Here is a 17,544-nt window from a genome sequence, read left to right on the forward strand (position 1 = left end):
AGTGCTGCACTGAAATATGTGCAGTAAAATGTTTATATTTAGATGGACATATTCGAAACTTTGCATTAACATGAGGGTCATGTGTGGGAAGTCTCTCTTTCAACTCCTCAAATCATCTCTCTTCTTTTGTTGCAGGCACTGTAAAAATATTCTGAATCCCTCTCTATACTACTGAAGATAATATTATACACAGCTTTATAATATTTGAGATAATATTAGCTGCACTCAAATAAATAATAAAATTAAAATTTGGATTATGTTGGCTTTCTGCACAGAAAGTGTCTGTTACTAGATGTCTAAATTGTTTCTATTGCCTAGGGAAAAGTAGATTGTGACTTATTTTTATAAATACAGTAAGTTGGGTTATAAGAGAGCAAGTTTCTTTTACTAGGAATCTGTTATTTTAGATTTCTTACTTTGTTTATCTGCTTAATTTTTAGGTGCTAAAAGTAGGTAACCATCCTTACCAAATACCTGGAATGTTGAAAGTTTTACTGTCTTAATGCTACATAACATAATATTGTTATGTTATTGCTATATCAGCAAATAAATTGGAATACAGTTTACAAGATGCCAACTGTTGAAGATCCAGGTAGTGAACAAAACATAATTGCACATTGGATGTCCGATAGTTCCCGTGCTGGAGTCTTATTAGATCCTAGTTTTACTGGTTTGAAAATCAACAAAGAAAATTTATTATCTGGACCTGAAAACATCACAGCTTCCCCTGCTGAAGTGTTGCATCTTTCAGACAGCTGTTCCATAAGTGAAGATTCCTTGTGTGAAGAGTCTGGCAGCTCTTGTGCCCTTCAGCAGTACAGCACTGAAATGTCCTTCCCAGCAGCAGTGTGTAACGTAGAATCTTCTAAACCAGACTTTGTCCGTGGTGAAGTGGATGGTCAAAATAACTGTGATCACAGTGATCCTCTCTTACAAAAGCTTGAACAGGTAAAAGTTCTAAGAATTCCTTTATGTAGATCGATTAAGATATATTTTGTTCTTGCATATGCCTTGTTGTACCTGGAAGGAAGCAAACTCTTTGCAATGCATAGAACACAGCAAGCTTAAAGACCAAGTCCTAAGTCACCGTTTTGCATGCATAAAAACCGGTGTCGTCCTCGTGATGTGCAGTTATTGAGTCTAACTTCCATCATTTCCAGCTGGAGCAGGTTCCAGTTTAAAATGAAATTGCATTCAGTGTCAGTGTACTTGTTCTCAAAATCTTTTTACCTGGAAAGGTACTCGCAGTTTTACAATGTTCCATTGTTTCTTCACTTCAAGCTGTGAAAATGGGGTGCTGGTCATTACAGTGGTAGTACTTCACCACAGATATTCACAACATGGTGAAGTTGTATGTTCCCATGAAGAGCAACAACATATGTTAGTTCTCAAAGTAGATAGGTACACCCATATACCTGGTTCTGTTTAGACGAAGAGAGATGTTAGTGTTGAATGCGATGAAGTATCCAAGACCTTGGGACAAAAAGATTTGGAGTCACAATGCTGTGATGTTACTGTGTTTTTCCAGTGCAAGCATGTCAGTTAATCCACTGTAACTGGCTCTGTGTTCGCTCGTAGCTCTTCCCAATTACTAGATATAAATTGTGTTAGCAGAAAGTGTTCAGAGGCACTTTAATAGCTCTTGCTGTTAAGGGTTAAGAACTCACTTACCTCCTTGTCCGTTCTCCTAGCAGCTACCTCAGCACAAATGCCTGTCTGTTCACTCAAGTAGGGTGTGTGTATGAGTCTAGAGTAGAATTCCACAACTTTTCTGGTGCTATAAAAGTTTTCTCCTCTATTTTACATGATAGGAAAATATTTATTCACTTTTTCAGTATTGCCAGCAGTATCAAACAGTGGCTAAACGACAGATATTAGCTGGTTTAACAGTATCTTAGGAGGAATTGTTAAGTCACCTGTCTTAGAAAGTTATTGACAATCTAATATTTTATAAAGAAATAAATCTGATGCTTGTAATGTTGAATGTAGTTTTGGATGTATGAGATGTTTGGTTTTCTGAGAATATTATTATCAGAACGGGTAGAAGTATGATTTCTTTAATAAATTAAGTGAAGGGGTTGGAGATGAGACTTACATGGTCTTTGGATCTTGATCATTAGCTCACAGCTTCTACTTGCATAGTACCTTACTTCTGTTTTCACTGAATTGTAAGGGACTACAATGAGAATTCAAGGGAAATTTTTCTTACCTGTTGGCTGACAGATGTGGTCCAATTGTTGGTCCTTAGAAGGATTTCATCAGGCCTCCTGTCTTTCCTTTGGAGGAGCTGAACCAGCACATGCATATGTGTTGGAGATACAGAGATGGGCATGAAGGCCCACCACCCACTGCTGTGCTTTATAGAACAATGTAGGGTAGAGAATACCCTGCCTTCATATGGTCCTTGAGGGTGGTCTTGAGGCGTGTTCAGGGACTCCTGCTACACAAGAAAATGAAGACTGGTTTACTGAACTTAATCAGTATTTTAATTCTTCTTTTCAGGCAGGTTCATGAGACTTAATGTTCTCTGGTGCTCTTTTTCCTCTCTCTTGGTCCTTTGTATCAGTGCTATTCACTGTGACTGAGATCTTGAAGAGGACAAAAAAACCCAACAAATCACACTTTTTCTAAAGCTTTAATTATTGCCAAGTATTTAACATTTTAATAAAAACATGGTATAGTAGAAGTTAATGTTAAAAGAGCAGAATTTGAATGTTTTTCCCATGTAGTATAAATTAGTGTTCTGATTCCTATTGTTTGTAGATTGGTCAGTTAAAGACTAGTGGAACTGTTAATTGGGCAAACTGGAAATAGCATGTGCATTCATGGATAGAAAAAATTGAAAATTTTGTTTAGCATAGCGTTTCATATTCTTAATTTCTTTCATATTATGCTTACCTAATGGAACATCTTTAAAACAAGAAATACTCATTGTCTTGGTGACACTAATCCTGTGGTACTTTCTAAGTAAACCTAGCCTCTAATACTTTTTTTTTGTCTGAAAAGCTGAAGGAATTGCAACAACAGAAACAGGAGCAGCTAAAGAAACAACAGATGGAGCAACTTCAAAGGCTAATGGAAGAGCAGCAGAAGCTGCTTAGCATGGTATCTGGCCAGACAGCAGTTCTTGGTAAGTTGAGATAGAAAGCATATGACATTCTTATAGTAAACTGAAGAATTTAATCTCATTTTCCAGATAAAATCTGAAAGTGTGTTCAGTGTTCTTCATTTTAAAGACTACTTGATTAGTCAAAGATAGATGCTGCATCACTTCAGTGCCTGAAAGTTGAGCGCTACTTTGGAAGGAATACTAATCCTGTTTTGATAAAAGGCCAGCTGTAATTGTAACTTGATCAATATGCACTACAATGGGGGCCCTTGTTTTGAATAACATACTTTAAATATAAAAGACATTGCAAAACAAACAGTTGCTTTCCTTTCTGTTTAACTGTTTCTCACAACGCTTTTGATTGCTTTAAGCTACCACAGTATTCAGATGAAGTGGTCCCTCCTTGTTCGTCCTCATGCAGCACAAATTTGTTCAGGTGACGAATTGAACTAGACCGGGGAGCTGATCTGTGTTTGAAAAACAACCATTTGTAACCTGTATCAGTTTTCCAGTCTCTTTTGCTGTGTGCAAAGTGAGGGGACAGTGCTGAGCTGGAAAAAGCTTTTAGAGTTGAGTAGGAGTATTTTCTCCTGTTGGCAGTATCAGTCCAACCTGACTTAAATGGTTATCTTTCTTTCACCCTGACTATCTGAGAAAATGAATTTAGGGCTTAGCCTTAGGAGAACAACATCCAGGTTGCCTAATTGTTGATCCATAACATAAGAATGGAGGCAGGGTGGTCAATCTTGCCCTTCAGTGCCATTTCTTTTCTCCCGTGGAACAGTGGTGTTGTAATACAAATACAATGACACAGCCACTTTTTTCTTCTAATTTCAAGGCTGTACTCTCATGGCTGAAAGTCCAAAGACAAGACCTGGGCCGTCAGTGAGCTTAACAACTTTACACCAAGTGCCATCACCTGGGTATCAGAATCACTTTGAAGACAGAGCTTATGCTCCGATTGTTTCTCCACAAACACAGGACAGTGATTTTTCACAAAAGTTAAACAACAAAGAATGCACCTCATCTTTGAAGAACAGTCTTTCAGGAGTGTCTGCCTGTGAGAAACAAGGTCTGGCTGTGCCTCTGAAAATGCAGAATTGTTTGAAAAACGAGGAAGACATATATGTTACTGGTTAGTCATTTATAGAAAGATAACTCAGTGTGTGGTGGGTTTTTTTTCCCCCTTGTAATTTTCTACTACTTATTGTGAAGATTTTATACAAGTGTTGGTTTACTTGATTTGTTGGTTGTTTTACTGACAGCTTGCAGACATCAGAGTGTTCCTGTTGGTGTCCATGGGAGTTTTGTTAAAAGCAGCATGAGGAAAAAAATCAAGTTCTTCTGTCTGTATGAAATGCTTGTCTGTTTAAAAAAAAAATAAAATACAATACTTACTGCTAAAGGACTTAAGTATTGTATTTTTTTCCTAAAACAGGTATGATAAAGACTGAGGAAAATAGCAAGTACTGACAGATATTGGGTAGCTGAACTGTCTGAGCTGACCTGTACCCACATTTTCATATGGCAAATGGAAAATAACACAGGGATACAGAATGTCTTCAGACCAGCTCTGTTGTGGGGATTAGTGACTGAACTGGAATTAGAAGTCAAGATGGGTTAGCAAAGAGATCCCATCATATGACTAAAATTTATTTGTACATCAGACGCAGTGCACTGAAGTTCTCTATCTTTCCTCCTCTTCTCAATTTTACCATTGGCACCAGTGTGACTACTGTGCTGCTCTGACTGGAATAGTGGCTTTGGTTTTAATCTCGCAGCTTAATAAGGTTGCTGAAAACCTGTTGAGATTTTTGGGAAAAGGTGTGAGGTTTGCATTTCGTCATACTTCATACCAGCTTTAAAGCTCTTAATCAGAGGGCTTGGTCTAAGAGGATGTGAAGGGATAAATTGATCTTGATTTATACATATATACATGGGAAACAGAAACTTGATAAGAGAGCTCTTCAGTACAGCAGGCATCCAGATTTGTTAGCTTGTTTGTTTTTAGGCCATAAAGTAACAACAGCAAAGAAGAACAGAATGGATTATTTAAGGTCTGTGGAAGATTTTAATATCCAATTGGGTGTTACTTTAAAAAGAAAGCTCAAATTTGAATAAGAGTTAATTTGGGGAAATTTTAGGACTATTTTATATAGTAACTCAGACTGCATTACCATGAAACTCCCTTCTGGTTTTAATCTGACCTGAATACTGCTTAAAATGTGAGCTAAAAACTGATTTGTTGTTGGGGTGGGAAACAAAAAGAATTCTATTAATTTCACAGGGAAAAACATGTGGTGTGCAGAACAAAATATGGAAATATTAATGGAGAGTGAAGATCATCACATCGATCCTGTACGTGCAGAAAGTGCAAATCTCTCTGAAAATTCCAACAGAGGAAAACATTTATGGACTAATACAGAGGAAAGGTAACACAAACCATTATTATGCAGTTTTTATCGAATAGATAATACAAGTTGAATTCTGAGTCCTGATTGAAAGAGTCTGGTATTCTCAATTTGCATAGGTTTCTCAACCAAGGTACTGTGGAGACCTGTAGTAAGAGAGTCTGTGGCTTGAAACTGTTCGTGCTGTGAAAGATGTGATGGTGTGTATTGGCTGAAGAGGTGTGTGCAATGTGGGGCAATGAGAGTTTAGAAACACGTTCTAGTATAGGCTTAGTATATAATTACTGTTTGTAATTATATAATATATAATTACTACTATGATTACTGTTTGTAATTGGATTTGTTATGACCTCCTATCTACTGCTATGTTGCAAAAATAGTAATGTGAAGGGGGAGCTCAAGGCTGTGACTTTTTAGTTTATTATCGAGTGACGTTTGTTTAAGCAGCTGTATATGGCGAAGAAGTAGTAATAGTGCTTGGGGCAGAAGCCTTCTCATGCATTTTAAAACCTTTGTTTGTGGAGTTGATAGAATACAAGTAGTGGTTGGCATTGTTTTAAAGCTCTGCCTTGTCTGCCAGGTCATCACAAAGACAAGAAGTAGTTGTTCCAGGCTGTGGCAGGTTGAGCCCAGCCAGCAACTAAGCACCCACCCAGTTGCTTGTTCACTCTGTTCCCCAGAGCTGAATGGGAGAAAACTTGTGGGTTGAGATAAAAGCAGTTTAGTAAGTAAAGGAAAGAGGGGAAGAAAAAACCCCAAGTGATGCAAAGGCTGTCACTCTCCATCTCCCATAAGCAGACTGATGCCCATTTGGTCTCTGAGCAACAGCTGCTTTTGGAAGACCAAGTCCCCAGTTTTTACTGCTGAACATGATGTTATATGGTATCTCACTGTGTCCCCTCTCAGCCTGTTGCCCACTCCCAGCCTACCTGAGGGGGTGGGAGGGCAGCATGAGAAACCAAAGCTTTCTTTGTTCATGCTGTGCAGGCACTGTTCAGTAACAGCTAAAACACTGGTGTGTTATCAACACTGTTGTAGTCACAAATCGAAAACGCAGCACCATATGGGCTGCTATGAAGGAAGCTGTGAAGGAGGAGGAGCGTCAAAGGGGGAGATAAGGAACACAATCTCAGTAGCATTACTAAGTGGGAAGGTGATACTGTAGAAATTGGCAGTGGGACTAAAATACGAGTTAAAGTTTGGTGGTCTGGGCAGAAGAAAGTGTAATTGAGAAAAGCAGTGAAAGAAGAAACAGCAAACCCTGCTTACTGTATCTTTTAGATATGGATATTAACTATAGCAGGGATTTGATAAACAATTTCTCAAAAGATAAACAGCCAGTGTTACAATGCATTTCTTATATTAACTTTGACACTTAATGACCAAAGTACCTCATAGTTTGTCATCTTTTACATAATTACACCTTAGGTCTTTGAATAGCAGTGACATTAAACACAGTTATTTTATATAGAAATGTAAGCCTTGATTTTTATTTATTTATTTAAAATTATGCTAGACCTATTAAAGCTGCAATGCAGGAGAAGAAACAGACATTTGAAGAATTCCTGGAAGAACAGATACAACTAGAAGAGCAGCGTCTGGAGCAAAACCAGAAATTACAGGTTTATTTATTTATTTTTTTAAAATTCTTCTCTTTATCTCTTGTGTCCAGATGTGATAGGCACTTAAAAAATGTACAAGGAATATTCTGGCATCAAAAGCTAACACCAGATGCCATATTAACAGTCTTAAAAATAAAACAATAAGCCCCAAATATTTAACTTTTTTAAGATGTCTCTAGAAATCCAGTACAAACCTACTGTATAAATTCTTACTCATATTTTGGTGTTTATTTGAAGAAATCTTCAAACTGTGTGCGGCGCTTTTCAACATTTTGCGTTTTATTTTTCCTTGCTGCTTTTCAGGAGACAAATGGATCAGACATTCAAAAACCAGTGATCAAACGGCCCTTCCTGAAAAGAGGAGAAGGCTTAACAAGATTCACTAATGCCAAATCTAAAACTACAAAACATGGAGATAACACCCCAAAACTGCAACAAAGGGCTTCAGATGACAGAAATGTTATTAAAGTGGACAGGTCACAAATACAGAAGAAAGCTACATCTCTTGGCAAAGAACTGGTTTCTGAGAACCCTTTTGCGCCATGTAAAAATTATAACCACCCTGATAAAGCAAAACATCAGAAGAACTTGGTAATCAGGAATCACAATGAAAAAAACATCTCACTGTTAGAAACAAGAACGCAACCAGGAAAAAGTCATGATGGGCAGCTGAGAGATTCTTTCCCATCAGAAACTAACAACAAAATAGAAAATAAAGAGAATGTAGTAGAATTTGCTAAGCCTAACACTGGCAAAAGTGGAAACAAATTACCCAGCACAGAAAAGCCCCGGTTGTCTCATGAGATGGCCAGTGCTTTTTCTAATTCTAAATGTCCTACAAGTCACCCTGTAAAAGATTCAGAACTGTCTTTTGAAGTTTCATTTCAGAATAAGCTGGAAAACTGGGAAAAAGAAAAAGAAAAAGAGAATCTAGAATTAGATGAATTTTTGTTTCTAGAACAAGCTGCAGATGAAATATCTTTCTCAAGTAATTCCTCATTTGTGCAAAGGATCTTAAATCAAGATCAGCAAACTTTAAAAGGACGTAGAATGTCTTCTACCCCTATCAAGGCAAAACAGCAGCAAGTAAAGGCACTGGCTGTTGAACTTAAAAATAAGAGAAATAAAAAGGCAGACTGTATGACACAGGGAGATACAAATGATAGAGCAGCTGTGCATACAGTCTCAAATTCAGGAACAGCTTTTAGAATGAAGGATCCATTGAATAAAATGGACAGTGTGGTATTTTCAGCTTCTTCCATGATAGTAGCTCCTGCTTTAAAAAGTAATCAATGGATTGTAAGTGCAGATAAGGATGAGGGCAATGGTGATACTACTACAGATTCTGAGAGTGAATTTGAGACCACATTAAAGCATGAAAATGAAGATGCTAAGACATCCTTTATGAACCACAGAGAAAGTGATGAAGAATTTTTTGATTATGGAGGTTCTATTACAGACATCAACAAAGAAAGCAAAAACAGAGATGCTGACCTTGGCTTGTCAGACAAAGATTGCAGTGCATTGTCAAAGCAAAGGATTAGAAAAGCTTCAGACCATCAGAGAAGTATGTCTTGTATAAGTAGGAGTAAGTTTGAGTTTGATGATGAAAGAACATGGAGTGATCTTGATGAAAATTATATTAACAGTGATTTACCTGAAAAATACACTAAAATACCTTTACAGACGGATTTTTCCAGTAAGAATGATACAACTGGCCCAGATAAAGCAATAAAGAGAAAAGTTGCCTCAAAGAGGGGAGATGAAATGTCCAAAGAGTCTACAGTAGATAGTGATTCAAACAGACCCCCTGTATCAAACCTGATGCTGAAACTGTTTCCTTCACTGAAACCAAAACAGAAGTCAGGCTGTCATTCAGAGTGTGAAATCAAATCACATGTGGAACAGGAGCCAGGAGGTGAGAGAACAGCAGCTGGTAGGAAATGTTGAAGACAACATTTATTACAAGTCTTTCCTTCTAATGCTTAAGCTGCAACCTGACATTACACCAAAGGGTGTAAGTACAGACCTGTGCTGCAGGGAGCAGCCCTGTTCTTGCCTTTCATCTCCTCTCCTGGTTGCATGTCTGATGTCAGATCTAACAGTTGTGCAGCTTGCAGTAGGAGTACGATAGATGAAAACTTAATTTTGTTTTTTTAATTTTTATTTTTTTTTTCCTGGGGGTTAGTTTTCTGTCAGACCAGCTCATTGAACTAACTTTATCTGGAGCTGCTTGATCACTGCTTCCAAATCAAGACAAGTGTCAAAGCCATGCCAAAAATGAAGTGGTACCTCCGTTTCCAGTGGCAGTGTGCATTTCCACCACAGTAGGGTAATACTCTGCACTGGTAGCTTAGCTCGTTTGTCTTATAAGGAGGTGGCAGCCCTGTCTGTATCGTCCAACAGCAGTATAATATCTGGAGAATTCACATAGAATATGGGAAACATGGATTCATTTATCTGCTTTGCCCAGGCTGATTTTGACCCTATGGCTATAGTCTGGGGAAGGACTACTTCTAAAAGCTCCTGTTGAAGCTGTTGCATTTATGTGAGATCAGTAAAAATGTGGTTGTTCAGTCAAAGCGTGGTGGCATAGCCTAGCATATAAATCTCTTCTCTGTAAGGTGGTGAGATCTTGGTTTCAAACCCTGCTGCAATGAACATTTAGGATTTTGTGTAGGGTTTTTATGAGACATTCATATGAAAGCTGCTTTGTTTTGTGGAGAATTGTTTTTGTAGGGTTGTCTAAAAATGCCTGCTAGATGTTGTTTGCAGGAAGGGGGTAGGGTTTTCTTTACTGAATCTCGGAGCATTTAAAGGTGAATAAGGCAACTATCTACACTGCAACATAAGTATTTAGGTTCTTCTCTTGCATACTCAGACATGGACTGTTAAAACCCTAGGAGTGTTAAGTAGTGACTGAACCGGAAACTAGGATGGCAGAGAATTGCCCACAAGTCCTGTTATCGGCCTCTGCAATAGATTTCACATCGGTGATGGGTGTGAGCAGACCTTTTTGTGAATAAAACTTGGAAAGCCTTCAACCATAAACTTTCCAGTTTGATGCATGGCCCGTATACTTCCATTTAATTTTTCTAGCTTGATGTGGAGCCCTTCACATTCTAATTCCTAACATATATTTAGTTCTACAAAGATTATAGATACACTCAGTATTTGAGGTACTTGAGTAAATAGTGCAGAGTGCTTTAAAATTTCACTTCCATGTTATTTGAATAGTAGAAAAATTTCGCAATACTACTACTATCATTAAAATAGTATCCCTTGGTTTTGTTTTGGTTTGGTTTTGTTTTTTTAATATTTTTTAACTGATGCATGATAATTGTGTACTCCAGTCTGGATGCTGCTTAGATAACTTGCGTTTGCCTGTTCTTTGACAGGAATCACTGTTCCATCCCAGGTACTGAGAGAGAGACTCACTGAACTGGAAACTGAAATAGAGAGATTTAGAGCTGAAAACACAACTCTGACTAAACTCCGTGAAGAAAGGGAACGTGCCTTGGCAAATATCAGGTAATTTTTAATTGAAACATTTTGGTGCATTCACTTAGAGAGTATGTTCCAGACTATCATAATGTCCAGTTACCAACAGCACAGGTCAATAATTGGGGTGTTTCAGTTACAGTGGAGACATAGGTCAAGAAACTGGTTGTTGCTCTATGTATTTATTAAACTGTAATTATTACTCTCACACAAATGATAATATGAAGAACCTCTGCCAGTTTAATATGGTATCCTTAAAGGCTAGACTTGGGAGAGTTTGTATACTTTTGTTCTCAGTGATAACACAGTCCTAAATTGGTCTTGCAAAACTGATCTTCATGCTAACATGATTGATGCTTTTCCTTTGGATTGAATGTTTGTGTGTACAAACTGAGAATACTTTCATTTGAATGGGGAGATACTTACAAGTGACATATAGAGCAGAATAATTATCTCTGGTGACTTAAACTTGGCACACCTATTCCTACCAAAGTCACTTTTGTTTGGAAACAGCATCATGTGGTTGGCTAATGTCAATTTGTGACCTCCTGCTGTTAGCAGATTCTTTTCCCCGGTACTTTTGGGGGAATAGTGTACTGCTTTGAAGAATGTTGCAAGATTTTAGCCAAAGCTTTGTTAAATTCAGGGTAACTTTTGTGACTAGAAGATATAAAAATAGAAATTGTTGGACTTCAAACACTAGCTGTGTGACAATTCTTACTCCTTAAATAAGTAATACCATTTATAGGTAAATCTTCCTGGGGGTAACAGATGCTGGATTGGAATCAATGACCATAAAATTCAGTCTTCCTTTTCTTCCTTAAAATCCAGATTTGAAGTAGTTTTGGGCTAAAACAACTTTGTTTCATAATTATAGGAAAGAAATTGCAGACTTTCAACAGCAGAAAGCCCAAGAACTGGCTGAAATAGAAGAATATAAAAAAAAGGAAATTAAAAAACTGCAAAAGGAGCGTAAAGTTTTTGAAAAATATACCACAGAAGCTAGAGCGATTCCAGATAAAAAAGAACGGGATGAAATTCAGGTACAGAAATATATTATTCTTCCAGTCCATGCAGGAACGTTTAGATTAATTTAAAGGCAGTCAAGAACTAAATTCTAACTTAATTGAAAGATTGCAAGTGATTTCAGGATGGGAACTCTTAGTAGGTATGGCCTAATTGAGGAAGGAACTACAGTCTTCACAATGTTGTTTGGTGGTTTTAAGGCAAAAACCCCTGAGGACCAAATATGTTTGTCATGTTTCCATCCTAAAAACTGCTCTTGACTATGGCAGAATGATCTTCAACTTTGATACAAAATGACTGTGGTTAATATTAGTTGTAAGTTTTTATTCATGGTACTGGATCAACTTACAAACTAGAATTGTACTTGAGTTTTATTCTGTCTATAAGTGTTGTACAGTAAATGTTTGTAGTCTTCTACAATTTTCAAAGTTAGATTTTGTTATTACTTACTTGTAGGTCTTTAGGTGTCAGAGACCTGTTTGTTCCTTGTCAGGACATATGGCACTTGAGATGACAAGTCACATTAAACAGCACATATGGATTTCTCTCCTCTTTACCTGCAAATTTTCCTTACATCAACAGATTGAAGTAACACTTGCTGAACTGACTAGTCAGATTCACATGTGTTTTATGTGATTGTGTCGTCCCTTTTTTACTGATTTGGAAGTGTCCCCTCAAGGGTAGCCTTAAAGATTGCATGTTTCTCTCTCAAGTGTATTTGTACTGCCCAATCTATGAAGTGTAAAGGATGCCAAGAGGGCAATACAGACACTTTCTGTGATTGAAGCTGAGCTTATAAAGTTGGTAAAGTAAATAATAGCTCTTTCAGGGAAGAAAACCTTTCACTCTCTGTCCCATTAAGCTCATCTTCTTTTTTTGCTACTCTTGTGCTTTTTTTTTATGCTTGTAATTCTATTAGAACATTGAAATCTTTTAATATATTAAGAAAGGAAAGCTCTTCAGTTTATAAACATGCATTTTTCTAAGGCTTTAAAACAGCAGATTGCAGAGTTACAGGAAGATTTAAAACGAAAAGAGGCAAAATGGTCAACCACCTATCGACGCCTGAAAGATCAAATAGAAGCTTTAGTAAATGAGAATATGGAGCTAAAAGAGGAAGTCAAAATTATGGAGAGGTTTCGTCTAGAAGCCTGGAAGAAAGTAGAAGCTGCTGGAAGCAAGAAGAAAACAGAAAATTCTGGGATGACTCTAAAAAGAGCAGAATCTGTAAGTTATTAATCTTGGTGTTTTAAATTAATCTGTGTGAATGCTCTTGAGGTTTGGATCATAAACTTGGAATCCAGTAGCTACAATTTAGATGTTTACTTTTAATTTACTCATCTTGGGACTCCACTAGTGGTGACAGACACAGAATTTTGTTAATGTCGCATTCTCTCCAAATCTGAATCTTCACAGTGTGCAGCATCCATTCCGTTGAGGAACTCATCTTAGAAATTCAAAATGATGCAATTGTAAGAGAAAAATCATAGATGGGATCTAACCTGTGAACCTCTGCACCTTAAGGATCAGCCAGGCAGACCACACAGTTCACCTTTAGCAGAAGCAGTTATATTTAGTTTTGAAACTCTATTATTCTGGATTGCTTGTGGCAATAAAATATCCTGCAGTTGTTGGTAGGGAGGCAGCAGACAGAGGGAGAGTTCCAAAGTGTAGCTTGGGCTACATTGCACCAGCCCTTCTGCTGACTAAATCTCAAAAATGTGCATTTTGTGCAGAAAGCTTCCATTCAATTTCATGTCACATGGTGTATACATTTTGTTGCTGCTGTATGAACAGTTATGAATAAATGTCACTTAAACCACAAATAACTTTCTTTCCTTTAGTGTTTACCAAATAGAGGCCCAAAAAGTCAAACTGCATCTCTGCTTCTTCCAGTACAGAAGTGCAGCAAGATAAATGGCAAAAGTTATTCACAGGCAAAAGGTATTCATGTTTGTTTACTCAGAGAATTCTCTTAACTCTTTAAAAGCAAATTAATGTGGATTTTTGCTTCCACGAAAAAGAGTGCATCACCACCTCAAAAGTGAAGAGAACAGTTGTAATGGACTTGAGCCTACGGGTAAATACCTCCCAGGGCAAGGTTCCGGAGAAAGCTGTGATGAGACCGTTCTCAGAGCGAAAATGCTTCTGGTCATGTTTGGTGATCTGGAGCATAGCAGCAGCTGTGTTCTGTAATCCCAAATGGCAGTCACCACTGATGTTCTCCAAGCTGTGGATGTTGGTTAGATGACTGTGTTGATAGCATCAGAACTGCTGTGTCTCTTCAGGACCTTCTGCTATCAGTATCTGCATACAGATATGGGCAATGCTGTAGCAGGTGTTCCTTGTTCACAGTGAGGAGCAGATGTTGTTGGTAGATATACCCTTTCCTAATGAATAATCACATATGGAAAGTAACTGGAGGGTACTTTTCTGCCACCTCTGACAGCTCAACAACCATCATATTATCTTAGAGGTGTGCATTCCAGAATTGCTGGTTTTATTTTGGTAATCTTTCCCAATGTGCTAGGAGAGACGGGGAAAGGTCTGCCAGTCAGTTCCTGTTAAAAGCTTACATCAGTCTTCGTTTGTTCATTATAAGGCATAACTAAAAATGTCTAGATCCCCAGGGGGGAAAAATCCTTTGTAAATCTACAGAAATGAAGTAGGAAAGTGCAGGTATTATGCCTGTTGCAATGATTCTTCAGCTGTAGCTTCTTGCTGACAGGTGAAGCAATGACATACCTGAGGGAGCTGGCTTATGCTGATTCTTTTCATAAATATACTGCTTTCAGTTTCTACTGTACTTAAATATAGGTGTCCTGTACAACTTGACCTCATATATAACACTTAAACTGTACTTAAATTTTACTGTCTCAATTACCTTCATTACATGTATCTGAGTAGGAAAGCTTTCTAGAACACCTGCATCAGCATCTGCTAATGACAGAAACAATGAGAAAACGACAGCACTGGAAGATTCTTCTAGAACTTTTATGGTAGTAAGTCCTGTATCTCAATTTGATTTTTTTAAGGGGGAGGAAAAAGCCTAAAATAAAACAATAGTTACTTGTACTTAAATGAGTATCTGGAGGGTGACTGATGAAGCTGTTGACTCAGCTTCTTATATTCTTCAACTGCAATTTTATTGTCATACCAGAAAATGGCTATGTAGTAGTCAGTGCAGAGTGTTTTACCTGTGTCTAGCAGTTGCAACATCCTTTGACTGAGAAAATAAAATAGTAATTTCACCCCCTTGAATTTTGCAAAATGTTTTACCTTTTGAGAGAGGGGGAAAAAGATGGATGTTCATATGCTCTTTGCAGCGCAACTGTGCAAGAAGCTTGTAAACAAGTTCAATTAATTCTTACATTAATTGCTGTGGGTAGCATTCAGGTTTTATGAAACTTTATCAACAAATGTTTCATACCTTGATAAGGACCCAAGGCAGTTGAGCACCATGCTACAACACAACACAACACTGAATTTCACTTTGGTTTTGACTACAGCTGACCACAGATACCCAATTACTGCCGAGTCTCAGTCTGTCTGACTGCTTCAGTTATAGTAGGAGTTGCATAAAACCCAGACTGTGTTTATGCCTGCCTAGACTTGCCTCCTTCCCCTGATGCACCTTGTTTCCTAAAATACCTGTCAGCCTAGGAAAAAAACCTGTGTAAAGACAAAGCTCAATTTGAATTTATGCTTGGATTATTGTTGTAATTTCAGGACACGTCTCCTAATGAAGCTCATGTGTCACTACCATCTGGACCTGCATGTACAGACAGCGAAGAGATAGCGAGAGAAACTGCTTACCCTGATGGAAAGGTAAAATGAGGGCTCTGCACTCCAACATTCCACGAGACGGCTGTTGTGAAAGGAGTGAGTGTGTGGGAGTGATGGTTCAACACTGACCTCTCTGTTACGTATTCATTAGGTTGAAAAGGTTTTGAAGAATGGCTGTCACCTCATATTTTTCCCAAATGGGACATGGAAGAAAGTGGGTTCTGATGGGAAGACCATAACCATAACCTTCTTCAATGGGGATGTGAAGCAGGTTATGCCTGATCAAACCGTGGTATGTATTCTACATCCTCTGTATTTTTCTATAAATACTTATTTATGCACACATGTGTACACACACATTAAAAAAATTCTCACTAGTTATGTTAAATCTGTTTTCTGCAGATTTATTATTATGCGGACGCTAAGACTACACACACTACATACGCTGATGGCTTAGAGGTCCTGCAGTTTTCAAATGGACAAATAGGTAAAGAAATCATCCAACCCAACCAGCCCTCAAAACTGCTGGCCATATATATATATATAAAAATATATATACGCCCCCCCGTATTTGCGTAATAAGCATATTGCTTCAAAATGCATTTCAGAGAAGCATTATCCTGATGGCAAGAAAGAAATTACTTTCCCTGATCAAACTATCAAAAATTTATTTATGGATGGGCAAGAAGAAAGTATCTTTCCAGATGGTACTATCGTTCGTATTCAGCGGTAAGCTTTACCTTCTCAGCTCAGGTACCCCAGCCTGTTGCTGGGACAGGAGCAGTCAGGACTCACAGATGGATGCAGTTTATGGTGGCAGATCTATAGGTTGATATTTGCATATACTGTACTTTGAACATGTTTCTACTGTTTGAAATTTTTTTGTTTCTTTGTTTGGTAGCTTGCAGGAAGCATAAAGACTGAATGCTGCTTTGGATTTTCTCATACCCTAACCTGAGAGATTTTTCAGATTTGTGCATAATTCTAGAGAACACGCGAGAACCGAGCTAGTGTGGGAAGCAGGCCTGACATTGCCACTGAGAGCACTCAAAACATTAATTTTAAACTTGGACTGTTGCAGCAATAGATTTAGGGGGGAGAAAGGGGGGTAGAGGCTCTCAAGTATAAAGAAGTCACGTCAGTTTTGCAGAAACAGCGTTTTGAGTACCAACCAGCTGGGATAATATTTAACAAAACAGGATTTTCACAAATACTGTATTTTTTAAGGTCTTCCTTCATTTAGACTTGCATATTTAGTGGTGTTTTTTTTTTTTTTTTCTGAGATTAAGCTTAAGTCTATGTATAGTCCTTACAATGACTTAAAAAAACCCCTAAACTTATATTTATTTAATGCAGAGATGGAAGCAAAACTATAGAGTTCAATAATGGCCAGAGAGAACTACACACATCACAGTTCAAGAGACGGGAGTATCCAGATGGGACTGTCAAGACTGTGTACGTGAATGGACAGCAGGAAACAAAGTACGTCTCTGGGAGAGTGAGAGTAAAGGACAAGGATGGCAATATTATCATGGACACCAAGTTGTAGGCAGTGTCCAAACTTTTCCAAGTGTTATTAGCACATCAGCAAAAATAATGTACATTCCTGTAAACAAGAAGCAAAATCTCTTTAAGCTGGTTGTGTATAGATTATTTATAGTTTTCCTGAAATAAATTTATTTTTCAGTGGGTGTTACTACATCAGAGCCTTTTCTAATTTTTTCCCATTTCTACTTTTAATGATTCAGTATTCCATTAAGTATAGTTTAAAGGTTGTTGTTTTTTTTTTTTTAATCTTCAGCTGTCGATGAATTTTCACTGAACAGCTGTAGATTATTTCAGACATCTAAGAGAAAAGATTCTTCAGGATAAAAGGTTGTTGGAACCCCTGCTCTGGTGAAATACAGCAGAAGGCCAGATTTAAGACTTTACTTATTGCTTGACTTAAGAGTACATACAAATGGCAGTATTTGTTTTCAGTTAGCCTTAGGCTGTTATTCTTCCCTCATAATCTTATTTTTTCTTCATCTCACAGTTAAAAGGCAACAGCAGTAGCAGACCCCAGAGTCTGTTCTGTAAACTCCTCTTC

The 17,544-nt window shown here is 37.7% G+C and overlaps 1 protein-coding gene across 1 annotated transcript; it reads left to right on the top strand.

The window, feature by feature from the left end:
• The first annotated feature begins 570 nt into the window (after positions 1 to 570).
• CPAP (centrosome assembly and centriole elongation protein) lies at positions 571 to 17,004 on the top strand. The gene is made up of 16 exons (XM_029087342.1): positions 571 to 948; positions 3,007 to 3,130; positions 3,948 to 4,244; positions 5,397 to 5,541; positions 7,037 to 7,142; positions 7,446 to 9,060; positions 10,541 to 10,673; positions 11,521 to 11,686; positions 12,657 to 12,896; positions 13,514 to 13,613; positions 14,577 to 14,671; positions 15,399 to 15,497; positions 15,607 to 15,747; positions 15,858 to 15,942; positions 16,064 to 16,184; positions 16,812 to 17,004. The coding sequence occupies exons 1-16, from the start codon at positions 571 to 573 to the stop codon at positions 17,002 to 17,004; spliced, it is 4,038 nt and encodes a 1,345-aa protein (XP_028943175.1).
• The last annotated feature ends 540 nt before the right edge of the window (positions 17,005 to 17,544 follow it).

Source organism: Antrostomus carolinensis, unplaced genomic scaffold (assembly GCF_000700745.2).
Source record: "Antrostomus carolinensis isolate BGI_N321 unplaced genomic scaffold, ASM70074v2 scaffold29981, whole genome shotgun sequence".
NCBI classification, from domain to species: domain Eukaryota; kingdom Metazoa; phylum Chordata; class Aves; order Caprimulgiformes; family Caprimulgidae; genus Antrostomus; species Antrostomus carolinensis.